The sequence below is a fragment of the Bactrocera neohumeralis genome, chromosome 4 (genome assembly GCF_024586455.1).
Source record: "Bactrocera neohumeralis isolate Rockhampton chromosome 4, APGP_CSIRO_Bneo_wtdbg2-racon-allhic-juicebox.fasta_v2, whole genome shotgun sequence".
In the NCBI taxonomy this organism is placed as follows: Eukaryota; Metazoa; Arthropoda; class Insecta; order Diptera; family Tephritidae; genus Bactrocera; species Bactrocera neohumeralis.
Genome location: NC_065921.1, coordinates 73,322,091 through 73,346,479, shown reverse-complemented (window position 1 = coordinate 73,346,479; position 24,389 = coordinate 73,322,091). Strand labels below are relative to the sequence as shown.

The 24,389-nt window shown below is 34.8% G+C and overlaps 1 protein-coding gene across 1 annotated transcript in view; it reads right to left on the bottom strand.

The window, feature by feature from the left end:
- Positions 1–7,356: 7,356 nt before the first annotated feature.
- LOC126756166 (protein jim lovell) overlaps positions 7,357–24,389 on the bottom strand; it is a 29,613-nt gene continuing 12,580 nt past the window's right edge. The window contains exons 2-3 of the mRNA XM_050469019.1: positions 20,688–20,825; positions 7,357–8,883 (exon numbers count right to left, since the gene is read on the bottom strand). Coding sequence (XP_050324976.1) covers positions 8,033–8,883; positions 20,688–20,825 — 989 coding nt within the window. The 3' untranslated portion in view covers positions 7,357–8,032. The remainder of the gene's footprint in view (positions 8,884–20,687; positions 20,826–24,389) is intronic.

Below are 24,389 nucleotides of genomic sequence, written 5' to 3'. Positions count from 1 at the left end.
TGTTGTTTTACCCTGTTTGCATTACTAAATATTATTTTGTTTCATATTTATTTGAATAATTTTATAATTTCGTTTTAGCTGCTTGTCTTTGTTGTAATTAAATGCTCATACATACAGACGCACGGTGTGCTTTCGTATTAACACTAATATTTCTATATACTAACTGCTAATTATACATATATTTTATATATAAGATTTTATATATTACGCCACATATTTTATGTTGTTTCTGCACATTTTCGCATTCTACTTTTCTACTCTAATGAACCTGTTTCAAATTTGAAGTTATAAATTCTGTTGTCCTTTGTATGTATTTGTTTTGTTGTTTTATTATTTTTTCTTAATTTTTGTTTTTGTAATTCTAAAAACGTTGAAGTTTTTGTTTTTGTACATTTGGGTTTTTATTTTGAGCGTATACAAAAATGTTCTTTAGTTCACGTCTTTTTTTGTTTTTCAATAGCTCCTTTAGGGTGATGCTTATATTCGTTGAGGCGCTATGTTCCACCTAGGAACTGTATATATATATATATATGTTATATATGTATATATATATATATATATTCGTTAGGCTTGGAGTTAATATTAAATTTGAGTGCAGAAAATGTGAAAGGAAAAGAAAATAAGTAAAACAACCCATATATTCATTTAACTATATCGTCACCAGAAATGTAAAATAACGTAACATGACTTTTCATAAGTTTATAGGCGAAGGAAAAATTATATAATAAAAACCACTCATATTGAAACAAAATTTGAGTTTTGGTTTTAAAATGGTTATATATTGGTTATATATATGTTATATATAGGTTATATATAGGTTACATATAGGTTATATCTGACAGCGCTAGCTGAAAATTTTATGTTACATATATATAACACGATGTTGTGAATCGTAAGTCATAAAAATCTCAATTTCGATTTTTTTGTTGATACGTTGTTTTGCATTTTAGGTGACGATATGAAATGCTATGGTATTTATTAATAATTTTCGTGCGGATATTAAGTCCAAAAATTTAAACAGGAAAAACTCATTATACCTTTGATTCTATAGACCAGCGTAGCTAATTTTTGAAAGCAAAATAAATTCTGGTAAGATGAAACTTATTGGAAACGAAAGTTATATTGACAGAAATGATAATAAAAATAATTTATGCATGATTTGAGTTTGGTAAAAGGGAAGAGAACTTGCATTTTCAGGGATTAAAAGCGGTTAATCTCGTTTTTCGTCCAAATTGCAAGTCCTGTAGGAAAAAGTGATATGAAAAATTTTTATGTAACGAAAAGAGCTATAACTTTTCTATCACACCTACTTCACATAACCTCAAAAATTATGTAAAAAATTAAAATATTCAGAATTTTGAAAATTTATATTGTAAAATTTTTTTTCTAAGAAATATGGTGTAAATTTCGATTGCGATGTACCAAATTGAGTGTATTTTTTTATTTCAAATATTAAGGAAGTAACCTTATTGCGACTTGAAATCGAAAAAAATCCCAATCTTCAAACAAAAATTCGCATGTCTAAACGTTAATATTTTAACAAAAATAAAAAAAAATACAAAAACTTAAAAGAAATCAAAAAAAATTTAACAAAAATCATAAAAGTTTTAACAAAAGTTTAGGTAAAATTAAAAAAAAAACCCTTAAAAATTAAAAAAAAAAATTGGTAAAATTTTTTTATAAAAATTGATTATTATTGCTTTTTAATTTTCACGTCAAAACGTAAATATTTTTACAAAAATAAAAAAAAATTAAAACAATGTTAAAAAAATTAAAAAATGCCATAAAAATTTTAACAAAAAGTTTCGGTAAATTGTTTTAATAAAAAATTATTATTATTGTTTTTTTAATTCTCACGTCAAAATGTAAATATTTTAACAAAAATCATAAAAATTTTAACTAAAATCAAAAAAAAAAAATACAAAAATTTAAAAGTAAACAATTTTTTTTTATTAAAAATAATTATTATCTTTTTTTCTAATTTTCACGTCAAAACGGAAATATTTTACGAAAAATCAAAAATCTTTAACAAAAATCATAAAGATTTTAACAAAAAGTTTCGGTAATTTTTTTTTAATAATAAATTATTATTATTGTTTTTTTAATTCTCACGTTAAAACGTAAATATTTTAACAAAAATTAAAAAAAATTTTACAAAAATTGATAACAATTTTAACAAAAATCATAAAAATTTTAACAAAGATCAAAAAAACAATGACAAGAATTTAAAAGAAATAAAAAAAAATTTAACAAAAATCATAAAAATTTTAACAAAAAGTTACGGTAAAATTTTTTTTATAAAAAATTTATTATTACTATTTTTTAATTTTCACGTCAAAACGTAAACATTTTAACAAAAACCAAAAATCATAAAAATTGATAAAAGTTGTAACAAAAATCGTAAAAATTATAAAAAAACAATTTAGCTAAAACTTTTTTATAAAAAATTATTATTGTTGTTTTTTAATTTTCACGACAAAACGTAAATATTTTAACAAAACTTAAAAAAAAAAAATTTAAAAAAATTATAACAAAATTTTTTTTATAAAAAAATATTATTTTGGTTTTCTTATTTTTACGACAGATAAGCAATAAATAATTATAAATACGTGTATCTTAGCGTGAGCCAAAAATTATAACGAATTTATGGTTTAAAATGCACTTTCTTATATACAAAACAAATAAATAACTCCGCAATATATGAATTTTTAAACCTGCCTCGAGGTTTTTTCCAATTCAAAAACTCAACTACTGTCTGCATATATTGAGAAAAAGAGAAAAAATATCTCAACAATATATGCATTTTTGAATTGAAATATACACCGGTGGGATTTTTTTTAACACAAAAATGCATATATTTATTACATTGTGAAAAAAAGTGTGGTACAAAGCCTTCGAAGACGGTCGAGAGATCGTTGAAGACATGCCTCGTTCTGAACGACCTTCGACCTTTTCAACTGATGAAAATATTAAAAAAGTAAAGGATATGGTGCTTGAAAATCGTCACGCAAGTGTTAGAGAGATGGCAAGAGAGCTGGACATCTCTCGCGCGTCCGTTCAAATGAATTAGGTGGATTTTTTGGGTATGAAACGCGTTCTTGCTCGACTCGTTCCGATAAAGATGATTTTTTTTCTAAAAGAGTACCATAAACAGGTCGCTTTGGACATGCCTGACCGTGCGAATTCGGATCCCACATTCATGGTGAGCATTTTAACTGCTGATGAGACATGGGTTTATGAGTCGGACATGCAAACTAGTCAACAATCATCGGAAAAGAAGGAAAAAACGAGCCGAAACAAAAAAAAATCAAGACAAAGCTGCTCAAAACTCAAGGTTATGCTCACGGTTTTTCGATATTCGTGGTTTGGTGCAGCATGAATTTGTTCAGGAGGGACAGACGGTCAATAAGCAGTTCTATTTGGTCGCATTAAGGAGTTTTGGGTGAGAACATCCGATGAAACGGCCGGAATTGTGGAAGAACAATTCATGGATTTTACACAATGATAATGCACCATCGCATCGAGCGACGATTGTGACCGAATTTAAAGCTAAAAACGTAATGAATACCAACTATCAAGCACCATATTCACCAGATGGCTCTGTGTGATTTTTTCTTGTTTCCCAAACTGAAATTGCCGCTCCGTGGAATCCCTTTTCAGGCGATCGAAGAGTATGCCAAAGAATTTAATTTCAATTTTGAAGACAAAATTTTTAAAAAATTTTCAAATGGGTTACCTAGTTTCGTTTAAAATTAGTTTATTGAAATTTCAGTTTTTTATAATTTTTTCGAGCCTGTTTGAATGATAATTCAAATAAGTTTTTATTTTCAGAAAATTTGAAAGCGTCTATACCTCACATTAATAGATAGATAATTATCATGCTTCTTGCTTGCTTACTTTGACGTCTGGGTTTGGATAGGTTTTTCTCAAAAATTTCTTAATCAAACATAAAACTTTTTAACTTCTGGAAGTCTGATTGTATGGAAAAAAATTGTAGCATCAAAAAATTAAAAAAAAAAAAAAAATTGACAAGCAAATTTGGTGTTAACAAACTTGCACTCTCGCTCACGCGTATGAATCTCGCCAACCTCTAACTTTTATACTATTTTATAAACAACTTATAAGAGTTTGTGTGCTTTTCGAATATTTATTATGAGTTTCTACACTCAAAATTTTATTATGTCTCATGAGCTTATACAATAATATTTATTAATTTTTTGTTTTGTTTTTGTTTAAAAATTTTGGTACAATCATAATACTATAGCTTTTACAATAATCTCCATCGGCAACTTAATTACGCTTCTTTAATGATTTTTCTTCCACAGCAAAACGGATCTTGGTCAGCTGCCATATTATTTTATTTCCTTTTTGCTTACTGTTATGTTAATACTAGTGCTGTTATATAAATATTATATGATATTTACATAGATTGCCATAAAAAATGTTTAAAAATATTTTGATTATTTATGATGAAGTGTGTAAACGTGTTGAATTACAACATAAAATAATTTTAATAATAATTTTTATATTAATATTTAATAGAATATCGGCTAATAATAGTAGGAATTTATATTAGGCAATAAAATAATCATTAATTTAACATAATAGTTTTGCTTTAAAAGCGAGTAAAAATTATTTGTATTTATGTTTAAGCATAAAATATTTTTATATTTAAAAGTTTCGCATATTTTTTTGGGAATATATTTGCTACGCCTCAGTAAAATAGGAACTAAAAGCACCAAAAACTAAAATTGTTTATAAATAAACGGTGACAGTGGAGCAAAACAGCACGCAAAGCACTGTTTGAAGTAAATATTAAATGAAATTTTAAATAAAAATGTAATTTAAGCTAAACGCGCAAACCGAATCTATAACTTTTTTTGTGTAAAAATTAATTTTTTTACAATCCGGTTCAAATTTGATCAGAATCGTTAAGACTTTTTTTGTATTAAAATATTTGTTTTTCTCAGTCTGTTTAAAATTTGATCAGAATCAATAAGATTTTTTTTATAAAAATTAATTTTTTGTCAGTCCGGGTCAAATTTGATCAGAATCGATAAGAAAGTTTTTGTTTCGAAATAGTTGCTTTCGTCAGTTTGCGTCGGATTCGATCAGAATCGATATTTTTCTTTTATAAAAATAAATTTTTTTGTCAGTTCGGGTCAAATTTGATCAGGTGGCAAAACCTAAATTGACGCGGATCGGACCATATAAAATTGAGGCGATAAGAATTTTTTTGTATTAAAATATTCGTTTTGTCAGCCTGGGTCCAATTTGATCAGCATCAATAAAAGTTTTTTTTGCAGAAAAATTATTTTTTTTTTGTCAGTTCGAGTCAATTTTGATCTGACGGCATATTTAAAATTTACATGGTTTGGTCCATTTAATATGTGCTCAATTCGATTGGCGAAGATTTTTTGTATTAAAATTAATTTTTTTGTCAGTCAAATTTGATCAGATGGTATAATGAAATTTGAAACTGAAATGAAAAATTGTAAACTGTGCCTACAAACTGAAACGATAAAAATTTTGTGTTTTCAAATAATAAAAAAAAAAAAACAATTTGTCAGTCCTGGTCAAATTTGATCAGATGGTATGATCAAAATTGAAAATTTTGTGTTTTCAAATAATAAAAAAAAATTTTGTCAGTCCTGGTCAAATTTGATCAGATGGTATGATCAAAATTAACTCGAATTAGTCTATTTGAGCTGAGCGCACAAACCGAATCGAAAAAAGTGTATGTAAGAAAATGAATTTTTTTGCCAGTCCGGGTCAAATTTGATTGGATGGTATAATCAATATTTTTGTTAGTCCGTGTCAAATTTGATAAGATGCTATAATCAAAATTGACTCTAATTAGATTATTTAAAGTGTGCGCGCAAGCCGGCAAACCGAATTGAGAAGAGTTTTTGTAAGAAAACCATTTTTTTGTCGGTCCGATTCAATTTTGATCAGATGGTGTAATTAAATTTGACTCCGATTAGTACATTTAAACTGTGTGCGCAAACCGCATAATAATATTTTTTGTGCATTCAAACTTTTTTGTCAGTCCGGGTCAAATTTGATCAGCTGGTATGATCAAAATTAAGTCGAATTAAATTAGTCTATTTGAGCTGAGCGCACAAACCGAATCGAAAAAAAGTGTATGTAAGAAAATTAATTGTTTTGCCAGTCCGGGTCAAATTTGATCGGATGATATAATCAATAGTTTTGTTAGTCCGTGTCAAATTTGATAAGATGCTATAATCAAAATTTACTAGAATTAGTCTACTTAAACAGTGCGGGCAAACCGAATCTAGAAGAGTTTTTGTGAGAAAACCCATTTTTTTTGTCGGTCCGGGTCAATTTTGATCAGATGATGTAATCGAATGTGACTCCGATTGGTACATTTAAACTGTACGCGAAAACCGAATCAATAATAATTTTAGTGCGTTCCAACTGCTATTTTTGACAGTCCGGGTCAAATTTGATCAGCTGGTATAATTAATGCAATAATTTTTAATAATGTGGATTGGTTAATTTAAAGTTTAAAATGTATAAACAAACCTATTCGATACGAACTTTTTTGTACTTAAATGAATTTTTTGTCAGCCCGGGTCAAATTTGATCAGCTGGTGTAAGTAATTTTGACGCGGTTTGATACATTTAAAGTAAATAATAGTTTTTGGCAGTCCGGGTCAAATTTGATCAACTGGCGCAAATAATTTTGACGCGGTTTGATACATTTAAAGTTTACATTTTTAAAATGTGCATGCAAACTGAATCGATACGAACTTTTTTTTCTAAAATAATATTTTTTGGCAGTCCGGGTCAAATTTGATCAGCTGGTGTAAATAACTTTGACGCGGTTTGATACATTTAAAGTTTAAATTTTTAAAATGTGCAGGCAAACTGAATAGATACGAACTTTTTTTTTCTAAAATAATATTTTTTGGCAGTCCGGGTCAAATTTGATCAATATAAAAAAATATTAATTAAATTTTAGTGCGCTATTTTGCATTTAAGCTTTATCGGTAAGTTTTATGTTGTTTTTAATAAATTTAAATTATATTAAATTTTGAAAAAAAATATTTCTTTTTGTAAAAAATTTATTTATAATTTTGTTGCTTTGCATACTTTTTGCTACCACTGTGCATTTGGAATTTTAGTTTTAGAAAAATATGTTTCAACACATTTAAATTAAAACCGAAGTATTATTGTTGTTGTTGTATAAAGCAAATCTCCATATTTTAAAATATACATACATACATACATTTGTACATATGTAATAAAATAATCAAATTTTTTTAAGTATAACATATAATTAAACAAAATGTCAAAATATTGCATATTCATTACATACTTATTCACATCGATTCACAGTTATAATAATTTATACGAGTATATGCAAAATTGTCTGCTTAACTTGCCTGTGCCTCTGCCACAAATTTTCACTAATTTATTTACTTAATGTACATACATATAATATATAATTTTATTATTCACTACTTTCCACGGTCACATGTCACCAACGCTGCTTATAATATTGTACAATAATTGAACTTAATTTATATTACAACAATGCGTTCAAATTAAACTAAGTGCGTATGACCGCCGGCGGCAGTGGCAGCGCTAACGCCGCGGACGCAGACGTTGGTGGCGGCGGTCCCATCTGCAGCGCCATAAAAGCGTTACCGCCCGCGTTGCCGCTCTCCGTCGCATTATTGGCGCCGCGTACGCTGGTGTCATAGCGTCGATACTGCCGTTGACGCAGACGCTTCAGCTTGCGTCTTGCCATGTAAAGGTTTTGATTGAATTCACGAAACTGATGCGCCGCACGTACGACGTTGCCGATGGCGTTGTCGTTGCTGCCGCAGTTGGCATTGTGCTCCGCAGACATCGCTTCGTTGTGTTGGTGCTGCTGCTGTTGCTGGTGCTGCTGATACTGGTGATGGCCACCTAAACCAATACCGCCATTCATAGCCTCTTCCACATCGTATGTGTCGTTCGGCGGGAAAAACATGGGGTTGGCGGCCCAATCCCGCCAGAAATTTCAATCTTGCATACCGCCGTTTTGCTGGCCACCGCCGCCGACGGCAGCGCTCATGGGCGGCGGTGGTGGTGGTTGTGGCGCGCCTATCGCGCCGGCATTTGCGAGTATGTCATTGGCGCTGCGTCGTTCGTTTTCGTTGCGATTGAGCGCGAGCGGTTGTACGCCGGCGGCTAATGCTGCGGCGTTCGCAGCAAAATCGTCATCACCCAGCGAAGAGGATTGTTTTGAACGATCCGATTTGCAGTCCTCATCCATGCCGAGATGATGTAGTGCCGTCATGCCAGCGCCGTGTGGCTGATGACGATCCGTGGGTGGGAGTAGATTGAGCATGCTTAGTGGCAGGCCAGGAAAGCCGCCGGGGAAGTCGGGATAGAAAGCGCCGGGAAATGGACCGAAGAGCGAATTGGGTCCGCCAATCAAATCGGGTTCAGAACTGGCGCTGCGCGGCCCGCTTGGTCCATTACCGCCAGGCACCATACCCGGCAGCGGTATGCCCAAGTCGAGTTCGTTATTATTTTTCGTTGAGTTCTCTGAGTTGCGATGTGCTGATTTATCTTTGCCTTCTTTATTCTTACCGCCACCCGAACCGCCGCCCAGTCCCAGTTGCAGCAATTCAAGCGGTGGACCGCTAATACAGTCCTTGCGCAGCTGCTCCAGTTTCAGGCTCTTGCCATACTTGCCGCGCACGTACATCAGCAGCGAGTTGTAGGGTATGCCGAAAATGCGCGACGCCTGTGAGGTGGTCATTTTCTTGTTCCAGACATGCTGCAGTGCCTCGGTGAGCTCGGAATTCGTCCACGAACGTGGCGGACCGCCGCGCGGTGCGGAGTGTTGTCCTTTTGGGCGTGGTACTGCAAAATAAAGAGATAATGTTAGCACTAGTATTAGGTTTTTAGAAATAGTAGCAAACGACAAGCTTTATTCCTAGCAAGCTATGCAATACACAAATTATCCCAGCGCAATCGAACATACACTCAGTGATTCTCTACATTTATGAAAAAGTTTTCTACCAACACGTGCTCCACCTGCCCACTAGCATGCCGCACACAAAGAGGTTATCACCTGCCACAATCGGATAATGTTTTAATTTTGTCCTCTCTCCAATAAAACTAAACGTACACACACCTCGCCTCAGCACCTAAAGTTATGCCTGCATATATTTATACCCGCCATTTAGTGATGTGTGTCACTCCGCGTGCCAATGGCATTGTGTTGTCATTGTCTTTCACATACTCCCAGCACTCAGCCACGCCCTGCTGCGCTTGAGCCCGCACTGAGGTGTGCGCATTGTTTCTTCAACTCAGCGCCTCTAGACTCACCTCGACGTCAGCGGTATCAAGCTGCGCGCGGGTCGGCTTCCTACATATGCAAATTATAACATTTGCATGGAGTATGTATATTATCGAATGCGCCTCAAAGGCTCCTGCATATCAGTTGCAATAATCTCCAACACAGGTTGAGGGAGTGTGTGAGAGTGCTATGCTGTGTTGATATAAAGATATTTGGAGATACTTGTGTGCCATTGTGATATGGCGAAGCTTTATGAAGATAAATATTAAGGATTGATTTTAAGCGCCTGACGTGGGACAATATGGTGCGCTGTTGAGGGTAAATAGCTGGATATGTGAATACATATATAAGCAGATATATATGTATATCAACTAAAATTTGTCAAATTTTGCTTTGAAATATTCTGGACTCTGTTTTTAGAAACTTTACTTTCATTTGGGTTAGCTCAAATTAAGAGATCGCTTGCTTACTTCAAGAGTCTCAAAAAACAACAAATTCTAGTTTTTAGTATAGTCTATTTATCAATGACAATATTATATCCGTTTTGCTTTCCCGATCTCAGCGGGCATGGTATTAACTCTGCCTCAAAAGTGGCTACTAGCTTTGCCAACTCAACTGCGTTTTCGTTGCTGGAAACGTTTCTGTGACCGGGAAATCAGTGAGGTTAAAACTTCCCAATAGTTGTTGACTTTATTGGAATTAATCTGTGGTGTCGACAAGGCCAGTCATGCCTCCTGGCTATGCGTGTATATGGTTGGCCTTTTTTATACCTAATACTGCCGATTGAAAGATGCTGGCTGAGTTTGGTAGCCAAATACAAAAGAATCATTTTCGACTTGCAAATATAGATAGTAGAGAAGTAGAGTTGTACTCTTTATCCCTAATAAATCTCTTCTGTATTCACATCTAGAGGGTATCCTCGCCCGAAGTTGGTTAACGAAATCTAACTCTGGGACGATATAATCTGATTTACTTAAATTTAGCTTGTTCAGTATGACGCTATGTTCATAATCCTTCCTGTTCAAACCTTCAATAAGTCGGATATGACTTAATAGTTCTGGAAACCCCTATAAAAATGTACTCTGTATCCCATTTAATTTCCCGATATTACAGTGTTTCTTTAACGCTGCCCTTCAAACCAATGCTCCATATGTCAGAATCGGTCTAATCACGGCCGCATAAAGCCATATAACTATATTTACTTTAAGTGCCGAGTTCCTGCTAAATATTCTTTTGAATTCAACTGGGGTTTACATCTAGTCTGTTTTTCGTGGCTCATAGGTGTAACCTATACGTTGAGCACTTTCCTTAATCCCACTGCTTGCTTAAGGAAGTATCCCTGATACCATCACACTATGTCTCTGCATATGCTACTGTTTTCACCTCTTCTCCATGGAGTCAAAATAGTTTTGAGTCCTTGCAGCGCCACCACCCAGGGAAAGGACACCCCCTTCATGAGTGCCTCTATTTATCTTGTTCGTATCGCTGATTCATGTGATGCTATAACGATTTCGTACAAAAGCATCGATCATGTCTATCTGCAAGCCATGTCTATCTGCAAGCCTTGACCTTGTGTTATTTCTATACTCATAAAACAGCCAACAATGTCAAGAAAGACCAAATATCAAATTCTAAGAAGTCACTCATCATCCCCGTCTTGCTATGTTATGTAGAGGAATGGACGATGACAACATCTCATTAGTCGGCGCTACGAGTTTTCGAGAGAAAGGTTTTGTGGTAGATTTATGGTCCTTTGCGCATTGACAGCGGCGAATAACGCAGTCGATTGAACGATGAGCTGTACGAAATATACGACGATAGTGACATATGCAGGTCAGCGATTAAGATATTAAGAGACAGCGGCTACGTTGGCTAGGTCATGTTGTCCGAATGGATGAAAACGCTTCACCTCTGCGAGTATTCGACGCAAGAGGAAGACCTCCACTACATTGGAAAGTCCAGAAAGAGAAGGACCTAGCTGCACTTGGAATCTCCAACTTGCGCCGAACAGTGAAACGGACGACGACTGGCGCGCTGTTGTAAACTCAGCTATAATCGCGGTGTCTACGTCAATAAAGAAGAAGAAGATGTCAAGAAAGACAGCCATTATGTACTGATTATGATTTGGATACTTTTCAATTACATTTATCACTGTCCTACACCAGTTTCTCTTGATCGACCCGATGGGGTAGCCGGTAAGCATGGAGGAGGTAAGACTTTTGGAGTGGATTTTAATGGTAACTTTGCTTTCAGTGATATTAAATATGAGCATACGATGAGAGAGAAAGAGTGAGACTGAGATGAATTCAAAACTTTTTTCTCAAATTCATGAAAATTTTTGACATTTCCCAGCATTCGGAAAAAGAAATGTCATTAAATATGTTTGGATAGACGAACAGATACAGATAACAGAACTTTCGTATGGAACGCAACATATTTGTCTAAATTTGAGTATTAATGTTGGCTAGGCGCCACTTGAACATGACATTTGTTGTAATTGGCTGCACTTATGGTAAACTTTGACAGCTCAGAGCACGCGTCAGAAATACGATTATGACATTAGTTTGATTTTCAATAAGTGCTGGCGCCAAGCTAATGCGCGAAGTCATCAGCGATAAGATCAATTGTCAAAACAGAAATCATAAAATGATAAATCAAATTAATCCGGCGTTTGGGTATCGAAAAGCACTCAGAAGAAATACAAAAAAAGAAGACAGTATGTCAGCGGTCTTCACAACATATATGGTATGGCAGCAATAACAAAAAAAAACATACCATTCACATATTTGACAATTTTCGCTTTTTTCCTTACAAGGCTTCAACACAGGTTAGCGTGCCGCTGCCGCCATTGCGCATGCGCACATTTAATTTCTTTATTTCGTTGCAGTTATTTGCGAAAAAAGACTGAAATTATCAAAGCGCAAGTAATTGCTGTTGATAAATCGTGATCAGAACTCAACCATTGTTGTGGTATTGTTTGCAACAAAAAAAAAAAATGCAAAAAAAAAATTAACATTCAAGGTATACAAAACAAAAAATGACTGTTGCTTTTGGAAGATTTTTTTAATTATATTTTTTTAAATTTAAAAATTTTTTTTATTTAAAATTTTGTTTTTAATTTTTTTTGATTTTTTTTTAATATTTTTTTAAATATTTTTTTTTTTACTTCATTTTGTTTTATTGACCTTATTTTTCCTTCAACAAAATAAATATTTATTTCCATTTTTGCAACATATTTGCAACAATTGCTCTGCCGTTTATCGCATGTGCAGGATCTATGGTTTCATTTTCGTAAGCAACGCCGGCTCTACTACAATAATGCTACAACAATAAGCCTGCATGCATATCGCACAAATATGCTAAATATTGAAAAATAAAATAAAAATTAAACAAAAAGGCAAGTAAATGGCGAAAAAATGCGAAAAACTGCCACAATAAACAAATGCAAGCAAAAAGGTTAAATAAAATTGCAAGAGAAAAGCCAAAGCCTTGCCGACGCCGCCATAAGCCACGATATTTGCAGAGTGATAAGAATCTCTGACGATTTCGACGAGTCGAGCAGCCGCCAACATCATCAGCCGCATCAACAGTTGAGTCATGACTCGCTACATATATACATATGTACATATACAATACTAACTTTCATTGCTAGATAAACGTACTTATGTGCTGGAAGAAGTAGTTATTCATGATAGCAGCTGTTGCAGCGTACTGTTATTATATATATGTATACATATGTATATATTAGGGTGTGTCAAAATACCTTTTTAACCTTATGCTCTAAAAAATTGGTTGGTAAATACCTCAAACTAACGTTCTACAAGTATGAGCTCTTAATTTATGTATTTGTCTTCTCTTGGACTCCAGAAAACTGGACATATTAAGGGTCTTAGAGAGGGACATTCCGAAATTCTCTCTTTTTTCGGCTGCAACCCTGATAACTAGGACATTGCGTCACGGAACCTTCTTCATCTTGTCATCGATATCTTCGATTGATATGTAAGTGGGGCGGAGTCACTGGAAAAAATGTGCAGTGAGCTTTTTGACGGATGGTTCGAAGCTGAAGAGGAATCTTGAAGAGAGAGTATTCTATCGTTAGCTCGCATGTTTCACGTTTCTAGTCCGCGTACATACCTTTGAGGGATATAGGAGTGTGGAGAAGTCACTGGAGAAGACGTGCAGTAGGCTTTTTGATGGATGGATCGAAGCTCAAGGGGAATGTTGAAGAAGAAGTCTTCTGTTGGGAGCTCTCAAACAGCGAATGTTTCAGGTTTCCTGTCCTTGTACATACCTTCTAGGGATATGTGGGTGGCGCGGAGTCACTGGAGAAGGGGCGCAATGAGCTTTTTGACGGATGGATTGAAGCTCAAGGAGAACGTTGAAAGAGGAATCTTCTGACGGGAGCTCCCAATTTTAATTCGAACAGCCATCCTGGTAGCAGCAGATATACTTCTCCGAAGTGAAACTTTTTTAAAGAAGATATGAATTACTTCGATAGCCGAGCTAGTATGCAGGATATACGTCGGAAGTTTTAAGGCGGAGTATGAGAAAGGCCACCTCTACCCAAATCCCATTAGGTTGGTATCGAACAGGTGTTCCACTGTTTACGTGCCTTCAGATGCTGGATCTATGAGCCCACGCGTGCTCAGTAAGCATTGGTCAGCAACCAGCACTTGTGAAGTTGCGAAAGCCTTTCAGCTCAGAGTGGATCATAAAAGGTTCATTGAACTGCTAGCTCTCTGTAAGATTAACATCGTCGCTATGATCGTAATTGGATATTGTTCCATTGGCACTCACGCGGTGGAGACAAAGATTTTAGAGGACGCAGCTTGACAAAGTTAGAGGAACGAAGATTAAGTGGAAACGTCTAGACACTTTGTCCTTCACTACCAGCTTTCGAGAGACCAAGGTTGAAGTATCTTGCTTGCCTTACTTTCTACGAACTCGGACTGTATAGATATTAGGAAACTTGATAAATTTGTGACCGATTCTAGGCATCTTGTCGTTATGTAACGGTTTTTTTTATCCATACTTAGAAGGATTGAATGTCAGAACGTACAGGCGTGTCTAACAGACCAAGTGGGATTATGGTGGTCTCACGGGATATCAGCCTTTTTTGATTTAACTAACCTATCTTAACCTATGAGCTCTTAATATTAATTGGAAAGTCCTTCGCGTTTAATATTTTTCGTATTATTGGAAAGAAAAGTTCATATCTTCTTATTAATACTTTTATAAATGAAGGAAATTGAATTCTCTACAAAAATGTTCTCTCATTTACTTTTTTCATAAACCTCATCATTCAAAAGTTACTAAAAGCTAAGTTCATATATTTCAAGTCATATGTATTTCTATTTAAACAATTTTTTTAATAAAAATTATTAAGAAAAAAGATTATTTTTTATCGACCCACCCTAATATATTTCTACCCATGATTCTGATCATGACTTTACCTCCAAGATTGGTACAAAAAGCTTAGTTTTGTGTCTCAATAGCTTTTTATTTATTGATTAGCCATAGAAAAGTATACATATATGTACATTAGGGTGGCTAAAAAAAAATTTTATTTTTTAAAACATTATTGTAGATCAGTAAGTTTTCGATTTATAACGATTTTTTTCATTGTGTTATAAAATTCATAAAAAAATTGCCTATTTTTCAGCGTAACAATCAAAACAAATCGTTTTTCTGACCCACTCTAATGTGTGAAGGTACATAACATACAAGCATATGAACTTACACATATTTATTTTGTTTTGTTGCTAGTAACTATGCTTGACCGATTTGCGCACAGTTTAAACGTGATTCGCGATTTGTAATGTAAGTCACAGCAAATAACTTTTCAAATAGCGAAATTCTGCAATCGATTTCGGCAAAAACAATTCGATTTGGTCGAATGACCGGCTAAAGCAAATGTGAAGTAGATATAGTAAAGCATATTTATAAGTATATGTGTATATATAAAGTATATACTCGCATTTATGTATGTATATACTTATGTATGTATATAATTTGTGCTGCCAGACTTGCATACTTTTTTTATTAAAATTTTTGTATTGGCAATATTTACTGTACATAAGTAGTACGTTTGCATATCGATATAAAATATCGATTCAACTTTCTTTATTATGTGCTACCTTTTCGCTCGCAGTTATACGAAGCGGATATAGATATGTATGAGTATATACATATGTATGAGTAGATATGTTAGTAGTCTTAATATTTGTTATCTGAAATCGGTGGCCTATTCCTATTCTCTGAATGCTGTCTTCCTTTGTTAAGATTTCTATTACATATACATATCTATATATGACGTAAGTATGTACATAGGTCTGTATGTCGGTGTTGTATAGTATAATTGTGAAATTTGGATTTCTGCGATGGCTTTGACCTTAATATTAATTTTGGCTCGAGTCTATTAGGAAAGACAATATAAAAAAATAAGTATGGATGTGATATATTTATTCCAAACATAATCCTAATCGATGACGATGGAGCAGACATTCCCTTGCCCGACCATGAAGAAGTGTGGACAGCAATCAGCCGTCTGAAGAACAACAAAGCGGCGGGGGCCGATGGATTGCCGGTCAAGCTGTTCAAATACGGCGGGAAAGAATTGATAAGCACCATGCATCAGCTGCTTTGTAGAATATGATCGGACGAAAGCATGCCCAGCGATTGAAATTTAAGTGCGCTCAGCACAATCCACAAAAGCGAGACTTCAAAATTTGCGCCAACTACCGTGGGACAAGTCTCATCAAAATCGCATATAAGGTTCTATCGAGCGTATTGTGTGAAAGATTAAAGCCCACCGTCAACAAACTGATTGGACCTTTTCAGTGTGGCTTCAGGTCTGGAAAATCGACAACAGACCAGATATTCACCATGTGTCATTTGGTATCCCCGCGAAACTAATACGGCTGTGTAAGCTGACGTTGAGCAAAATCAAAAGCTCCGTCAGGATGCGGAAGGACTTCTTCCGTCGTGCCGTTCGTTACTAAATGAGGTTTTAGACAAGGCGACTCCCTATGCGACATTTTTAATCTACTCCTGGAGAATATAATTCTGCTACGCACTTTGATTACATCGATATCATCGGCCATAATAACAACGTCGTTAGTCTGCCGTTTGGACTGAGTAGCCAATTGAGAAAGACCAAATTCTATAAGTCACTTATTATCGCCGTTCTGCTATAGGGTGCGGAGGCAACATTTGATTAGTCACGTCTTTGAGAGAAAAGTTCTGTGAAATATTTATGCTACTTTACGCGTTGGCAACGACGAGTACCGCAGTCGATGGAACGATGAGCTGTACGAGATATACGGCGACATTGACATTTCAACGAATTAAAAGACAGTAGCTACGCTGGCTAGGTTATGTTCTTCGAATGGATGAAAACACTCCAGCTCTGAAAGTATTCGACGTAATACCCACCGGGGGAAGCAGAGGAAGAGGAAGACTTCCACTCAGTTGGAGAGATCAGGTGGCGAAGGACCTGGCTGCACTTGGTATCTCGAATTGGCGTCAAATTGTGAAAAGAAGAAACGGCTGGCGGGCTGTAGTTAACTCGGTGTCTGAGCCATTTAAGAAGAAAAGACAAAATAATAAATATTTTTTTAAAAAACGAAACTTCCCGTTATTTTTGGAACACACCTCGTATATGTGACCTAGTTCATCACTTTTTGAGATATCGAACTGAAAATCTGTTCGATCAAAATCAAGGTTTTTCTTGCTTATTTATACAAATTATTTGTTATAGGATCCAATTGAAACCAAAAAATGCTATTTCCTTGAATAGTCGTGTACTTCTCACCCTGCTCATCAAAGTGAGTGTCATGTAAGTTGTCACATTAACGGCATTAACGGCTCTGAGCTGAGTAGCTCGGTTGTCGAACTCAAAATGAGCTTGTCAAAAATCAAAAATCGCTGATTTGACTTATCAACAACGGACACATTTGCATACATACATATATACACACACATGCTGGTATGGATGTATAGTTTCTGGTAAGTAAATGGTAATATAATGGGTAAGGGCTTCATGCTAAGCGCCAAGTAAAAGCACACATAATTGCTTGTGAAGCGTGTAAGTGTTTAATTCACAAAAAACGATGCGTTTCTCTTCACGGCTATTTCGCTGCTGTCAATCATGTGACTAAGCAAGTTTTTCGAACTGAAAAATATATACTTGCCATAGGCACAGTGTTGTTGCTTTGCGTGCCTCAATTGTTTTAATTGGTTTTCAGGCATAATCTAAGAGTTTATATGTATGTATGTTTGTAAGTGTGTTTATTTGTATAAATTTATATAAATTTATATAGATTTGTTTGTCTGCGTATGTGTGTTTGTGCAACAAAGTCATTCTTCTATTGTTCGTTTGATGGGGTGGTGTTGTTTTTGTTGGCTGATAGTTTGTTATTGATCTTGTTTATGGATAAATGTTAAAGGTGAATAAGCGAAGACAAAAAATACATAAAAACAAAAACAACAAGCGTATAAGCAAGCAGGAAAAAAGAAATTGAGTTGTAATGCGGTTGATATGCAGAAAAAACTCATTAACTATTTGAGGTTTTCCGAATGTTGCACATACACATACAGCATTTCCCATCACAATGTAATGCCTTAACATACATACATACACACACGCACACACGTTGCAGCGTTTTGTGCAGTGAATGTGAAGTATCGATTTGAATAATTGAAAAATTGCACAGTTTTTATGGCAAACGATGCGTTTACTTGGCGGCAATAAAATCAGTGCACACACACACACGCGCAATTGAAAGAAGAGGTGCATATGTATGCATTAAGTTTTTGTGCCGCTTTTTCACTTCGGCTGACATGCCTAGGCGCACATGCGCATTCGTTGGAGCGATGCAGGAAAACCACAAAATTGAATTTACCGCCTCATGTGATATCGACGGCGACAGCGACAATGACGCTAATAATAGCACGTCATTTGGACGATTGAGTGCATGACACCTATGTGCGTCTGTATGTATGAACATATGTACATATATATGTATGTGGTGAGGTATCGATAAAAATGTCAGTAAATGCTTTGTTGTTGTAAATGAATTTATTTTTAATGGTAATTGGAGGAAATATGTTGAAATAATACAAACATAGGTGAAAGCTTTTGAATGATATGAGCTTTGTGAAAGCTCCTTAAAAGCCAAGTGAAAGCGCAAACTATAAAATTTTTCGTAAAACACTCTAACACACGCCTAAAACACATTTAAGAATTATAAGAAAATTTTATAAAGTTTGGTGATATGAGCTGTCTTAAAGTAAAACAAATAACAGCACCAACTATATAAATTTTCGTAAATAAAGACTATAAAACATTTAAAATTTAATAAAAAATGACTAGTGAATATGCTTCAATTTTAAAAGTTTGGCTCTGAAAGCTTTCTGTTTTCAAACAAATAATAAAAAAGCTTCTTATAGCAAGTCTCAAATTTATAATAAAAATCGAAAAGTTTTGAGTCTTCAGCCAAAAGCTTTTAAGTTTGGTGAAAGCTTTCGTAAGTAATCCAAATACTGAAACTTGTTATAACTGCGTTCTAAACTTAAAGTAAAAAATCAAAATGATAAAAAAAGGTTTAGGAACAAGTGAAAGCTCCAACTCTAAAAAGTTCTGTGAGTTAAAAACAATGTTTAAGTATTTTGATAAAAACCAAAAAAAAGTGAAATGAGTTTGACGAAAGCTTACAGAAAGAAAGTTATAAAATTTCAATTAAAATATATAGTAAATTAATATATTTTTTGACCACTCTACTGCGCAGTGAAAGCTTAAGAAATAAAAATTGAAATCGAAGTTTGAATGAAATACGCTTTATGAAAGCTTTTTGAAACAAAGCTTTGAAACTTCAATTAATAATAAAATTAATTTTCTAGTTAATGAATCACGCAAGTATTAAGAGAAAGCTAAAAGATTTAATTCAAAGCTTTGGTAAAATGAGTTTGATGAAAGCTTTCCAAAATATAGGTATGAAATTTTTATTAAAATATAAAAGAAATTAATAAATATAGAGCACTCAAGTGTTAAGTGAAAGTATAAGTTGGTATCTGCAAAAGCTTTGTTGAGAAACTGTATAGAATTGCTAAATGAAAATAAAATGAAAGCTTACAGATTTATAAAGAGTTTGATTAAAGCTCTCATGTTTGATGTTCAAAAACTGTCATGTGAAAGTTCCAGCTAAAATATATTCAATTTTCGTTTTAAAATCTAATTCATTGAAATTTTAAGTTATTGAGCTACGAAAAAGTGTAATATGTAGCAAATGAAAAAGTTGAAAGAAATGAAAGTTTGATGAAAAAGCTATCTGAAACATAAAATTAAAATAAACGTTATATTATTGATTTTGCAATATCTTGAAAAAGTATTAAGTGAAAGCTTCAACTATATTTCCATTTATCGAAATCTAAAAATTAAAATTATATATATTAGACATATACATATGTACTATATATATTAGAAATATCCATATATTTTAAAATATGAAGCAGAAGCTTCAATGAAATAAGCTTTCACTAATATTTGCTCAGCTCGAAATTTAGGAAATATTAAAATTTTTAGCATATTGTATCAACTATATGGTTCAGATATTACTTAACTATTACTTTAGCGTAATATACATTATTTATTACAAGCTTTCACCAGAAACTTTTACTGCACTTATTCACTACCACTTTTTGCAAGCGAAAGTTTTTTACTTTCAAGTGCGTTGTTGTCTCTTAAGTACCGCTAATTAAAATACTTTCAGTTACAAGTTCCTTATAAACTTTTTGAAATAACTAAAATTACTTGCACCCAAAGTAAAACGATAACTAAATTATTTAAATCGTTTAAAAAAATAACGATTACCATCGATCACTGATTGTCGTATAAAAACAAAGAAAAAAGAGAGATATTGAACGGTAGAAAGTCAAATAAAACGGAAATGCGCATGCCTACACTCAAGTGCCACGAACGTTGATCAACAGTAGCCCAACGGTTCAAGTACGTGAGCAAAAGTACAAGATCAATGCAGTTAAGTGGGTGCGCATGCGCAGAAGTGTGTAAACATGCAGTGGCAAAAGGGCAGCCGCTACTCAGGTGTGAATTTTGTTCCTTTTTTTTTACTTTTCCGACGAATTTTTCTCTTTTCGTTTACAGGCGTACGCTAAGCATTTGAAGAAGTATCGTTAATATACCGTTATGCACTTTGTATTCGATTTATTTAGTTTGGAAAATAATTGGAGCGTCGTATTTCAGGTTCAATTGCGGGGTTAATTGCTTGTTTCTGTAAGACGCTTATTGAAATTCGAACGGTGATTGTAAATATGCCTTAGACTAGTAAAATTAGTTCCGTTTACTTACTTTTCTTGCCTTTGAGAAAGGGCGGCGGATGATCGCTGGGCATGCCACGTGGATCGGACATTTCCATTAGTGGGTTATAGAGTTTGCCTGGGTCAATGCCTGGTGGAAAGAGACCGAGCGGTGAGTCCAAACCGAACACTGAAAAGGAAGAAAAAATTATGAAAGCTTGCATTTTTGTAATCTAAACTTTGATATTATGCTAATTTTCCTATTTTCGACTTTTCAAATAAAATGGCGTTTATAAATAAAATAAATTTAGTTTTTAGTGGGTGTTTAATGAGTTAAGTAAGAAGATTTAATTTTTTGAGCTTTTATTCACACTTTTTTTTCCTGAGCTTTTACCTAAGCTTTTTTATGTTTTAAACTTTCATCTAAACTATGTACGATTTTTATGGTTTAAGCTTTCATTTAAGCTTTTTCTTATTTCTTGAGCTTTTGATATATATTTTTTTAATTCCTAAGCTTTTATGGAATCCGTTATTTTTGTTTCATGAGTTTTATCTAAACTTTTTATTTCTATAGATTTTATTTAAGCTTTATATTTCTTAGCACTTTATCAAAACCCCTTACGTTTCTTAAGCTTTTATCTAAACTTTTTATTTCTAGAGCTTTTATCTAAGCTTTATATTTTGTAACATTTTAGCGAAACGTTTTATCTTTCTTAAGCTTTTATCAATTTAAGTTTTTATTTCTAGAGCTTTTATCTAAGCTTTATATTTTGTAACATTTTATCGAAATCCTTTACGTTTATTAAGCTTTTATCTAAACTTTTTATTTCTAGAGCTTTTATCTAAGCTTTATATTTTTAACATTTTAGCAAAACGCTTTTCTTTCTTAACTTTTATCAATTTAAGTTGTTAATTCTAGAGCTTTTATCTAAGCCAACATTTTATCGTTTTTACGTTAAGCCTTTATCAATCTTTTATCTAAGCTTTTATTTCTGGAGTTTTATCCAAAGCTTTTTCTTATTTCAATCTTTCATTTTCAGATTTATCCATTTTTTTGTTCCTTGGGCTTTTGTCTAAAATTTTTCTAAACTTTTGAAGCTTTTATCTAAACTCTGCACCAATCAATTTTTATGTAACTATAAATGAAAAAAGTTTATCAAAGGCATTTTTCGGCAGCATCTCTTCACACTTCATAGCAGTTTTACAGAGAATGTTACAGGGATGTCTTGTCGGACGCGTTGGACCCTTCGTTTTAGTCTCTAGAGTACTTGCACGTTAAACTTGGCGTTTGTGCAGGAGGAACAAATTCATGGTGGACGATGCCTTTGATATCAAAAAAGACAATTAGCATCGTTTTCACTGTGGATTTGCCCATTTTTTCGGTCTTCACCAGCGACCTATTCCCGGTCTCCCAAAAAGGTCTGGTGACACCGAAACACACACTTCTTGTTAAAACATCATCTGGGTAAGCCTGCTTGATCAGATTTACCGAGTTTCACGCAGAATTTCTGCTCTACCGAATGAAAATGTTTGTTCTGACTCTCCAGGTGCTCGAAGACAACTGACCAGCCGCTCGTTCGTTAGCTACGAACGCTCTCTACCGAATCCAGTCGGTGCGCGCACGCTATGAAACACAGTCGCGACGGAAGAAAATCAGTCCTATTACTTTCCGCATAAACCCTGCATGTAAAATGGTTCGAAGATTGTTGAGTACATAATAGGTTAGGTTATGTGGTTGATCCTAACCAGGATCTTAGTTGCAGAAGATATCCTGCGACCTCCTCTAAGATAAAAGGATCTTGCAGTCTCACAGGAGCGGAAGCACAAGAGGTTAATAGATCCAGATGTGAGCATGGCGAGAGTGCTCCTCTGGCTAGCTCCTCGGCCAGCAATTCCGCTATGACCGGGCACCCAAACAAGTGTGATGATGAAGTAGCTAGATGCCATTTCTAGTAAGGGCAGCCACTAATTGACTAGCTTAGAACGCACAGTTAGCGATCTCCGCGCTAGTTTTGTCACTCTGCTGTCGGACTGAATGCTCACTTTCCTGTAAGAGAGTGCACTTCTTAGCAGTACGTCTACAGAAAGCTTGATAGCAGCCACTGCTGCCTGAAAAAAAACAGTGTTTCTGTAGCTTAAAGCTAGTATTGACGGAGAGTTTCCTACAAAAAACTCTACCTCTTAGCTTAGACCCATCCGTGAGAAAGCTCATTGAGCATCTTGTGCAGCGGCTATTTTCGATCCACATATGGCAGATGATCAGAGAAAAAGCCGCCACGACTACACTATGGGTCGAAGCAATCCAAGTTTTCAGGAATGCAGTTGAAGGAGGAGAAATTTTCGACGTGTACTTGTTCGTATCCCAGCTTACCTGAGCCTTAGGGCGCACTTCGCAGCAGTGCACCTGACGGCAATGTTCACGGTTGCTATGTGTAAAATGACGTTAAGTGCTTTATTGATGTAGTCCGCAGTAAATGCATCTAAGAGTCGTTCTTTCGATACGTTGAATCTTTTCAGCATGTGTAGGCTTCTGGAGCGCCCTAAACTAGACGAATACGTATACCCCATAGAACATTATTGGCTTGACTAAGGTTTCGTGGAGCTAAAAACATCATCTTTGGTGAGAAAGACGGTATGATCCACTGGAGGAGGTATCGATAGAGAGGCCGCTGAGTCTCTTAAAATTCGCGTCAAGCGCAGGCATCCTAGATGATGACTTATTCTCTTGGACCTAGTAATTGAACTCCAACTGGTATCGTAAAGCACCAAAACTGGTCTATGCGTGGCTTATTGGCCTACCAGATTAACCTAACCTAACCTAACCTTATCTTAGGGAAGAAGACTATTTTGAAAGTAAATGAAAAATCGGAATTTAAGATTTAGCTCTAGTAAATTTGTGCCTGACTCTTTAAACCGTTCGTTTGAACTTGCTCGTACAACAGCCTATTTATAATTCGTTCAAAGAAACTCCGTCTGTCTGTTTTGCGTAAAAGAGTCATTAGGCTAAAAGTTTTTCAACCAGCCAACTGTCATAATACCGCTAACGACAGCTGACAGCACATTTGCAGTTAATTTGACAAACTAACTGTTTTTCGTAGCACTACTTTCGCTTCTCACCCAATATACTATTTCCCCTGCCATTGGCTCTAGCTTTACCACGGTAAGCTGCATTGCATGTTTTCATACGCCAGTCTCACAACACATTCGAAAGCCGGTGGTTTTTAAAAAACTCGCAGTTGAAGAATAAATTCAATTGTGGTTCCATTTATTTATTTATTGCAACGGCGAAGGTGCAAACAGCTGTGCTGGCTGGCTGTCTGTCTGCCTCGGGGCTGATTATGGGTTGCAGAGTCATACAAAACGTACTCGTATCCGTACCTATCGATACACGAGCAGACAGAGGAGTGCAACAGCGCCCAACCAATACTACCGAACTGCCCTGTTTTGGCAGCGCGCTTTCATGTGAGCCGTCGATACAGGCTTTCATGAAAGCTCACATACCATAGCAATATGTACATATGTACAACAACAAAGGCACACATGCATATGTGCCGTTGTTGCTGCAATTCGCGAAGGTGAAATAGTTTTTCTGCAGCACCGCGATTTATGATGCCTTCACTGCGGTTTTTTTTCCAAAAGTCAGAGTTGAAGTTGGAAGCCGTTGCGGCGGAAAAAGCAAATTTGCCCATGTGTGCTTTACCGCGTGCATATGATTGTCGGTGAGTGAGGCGTTCGGTTGGGTGTGGGAGTGTGT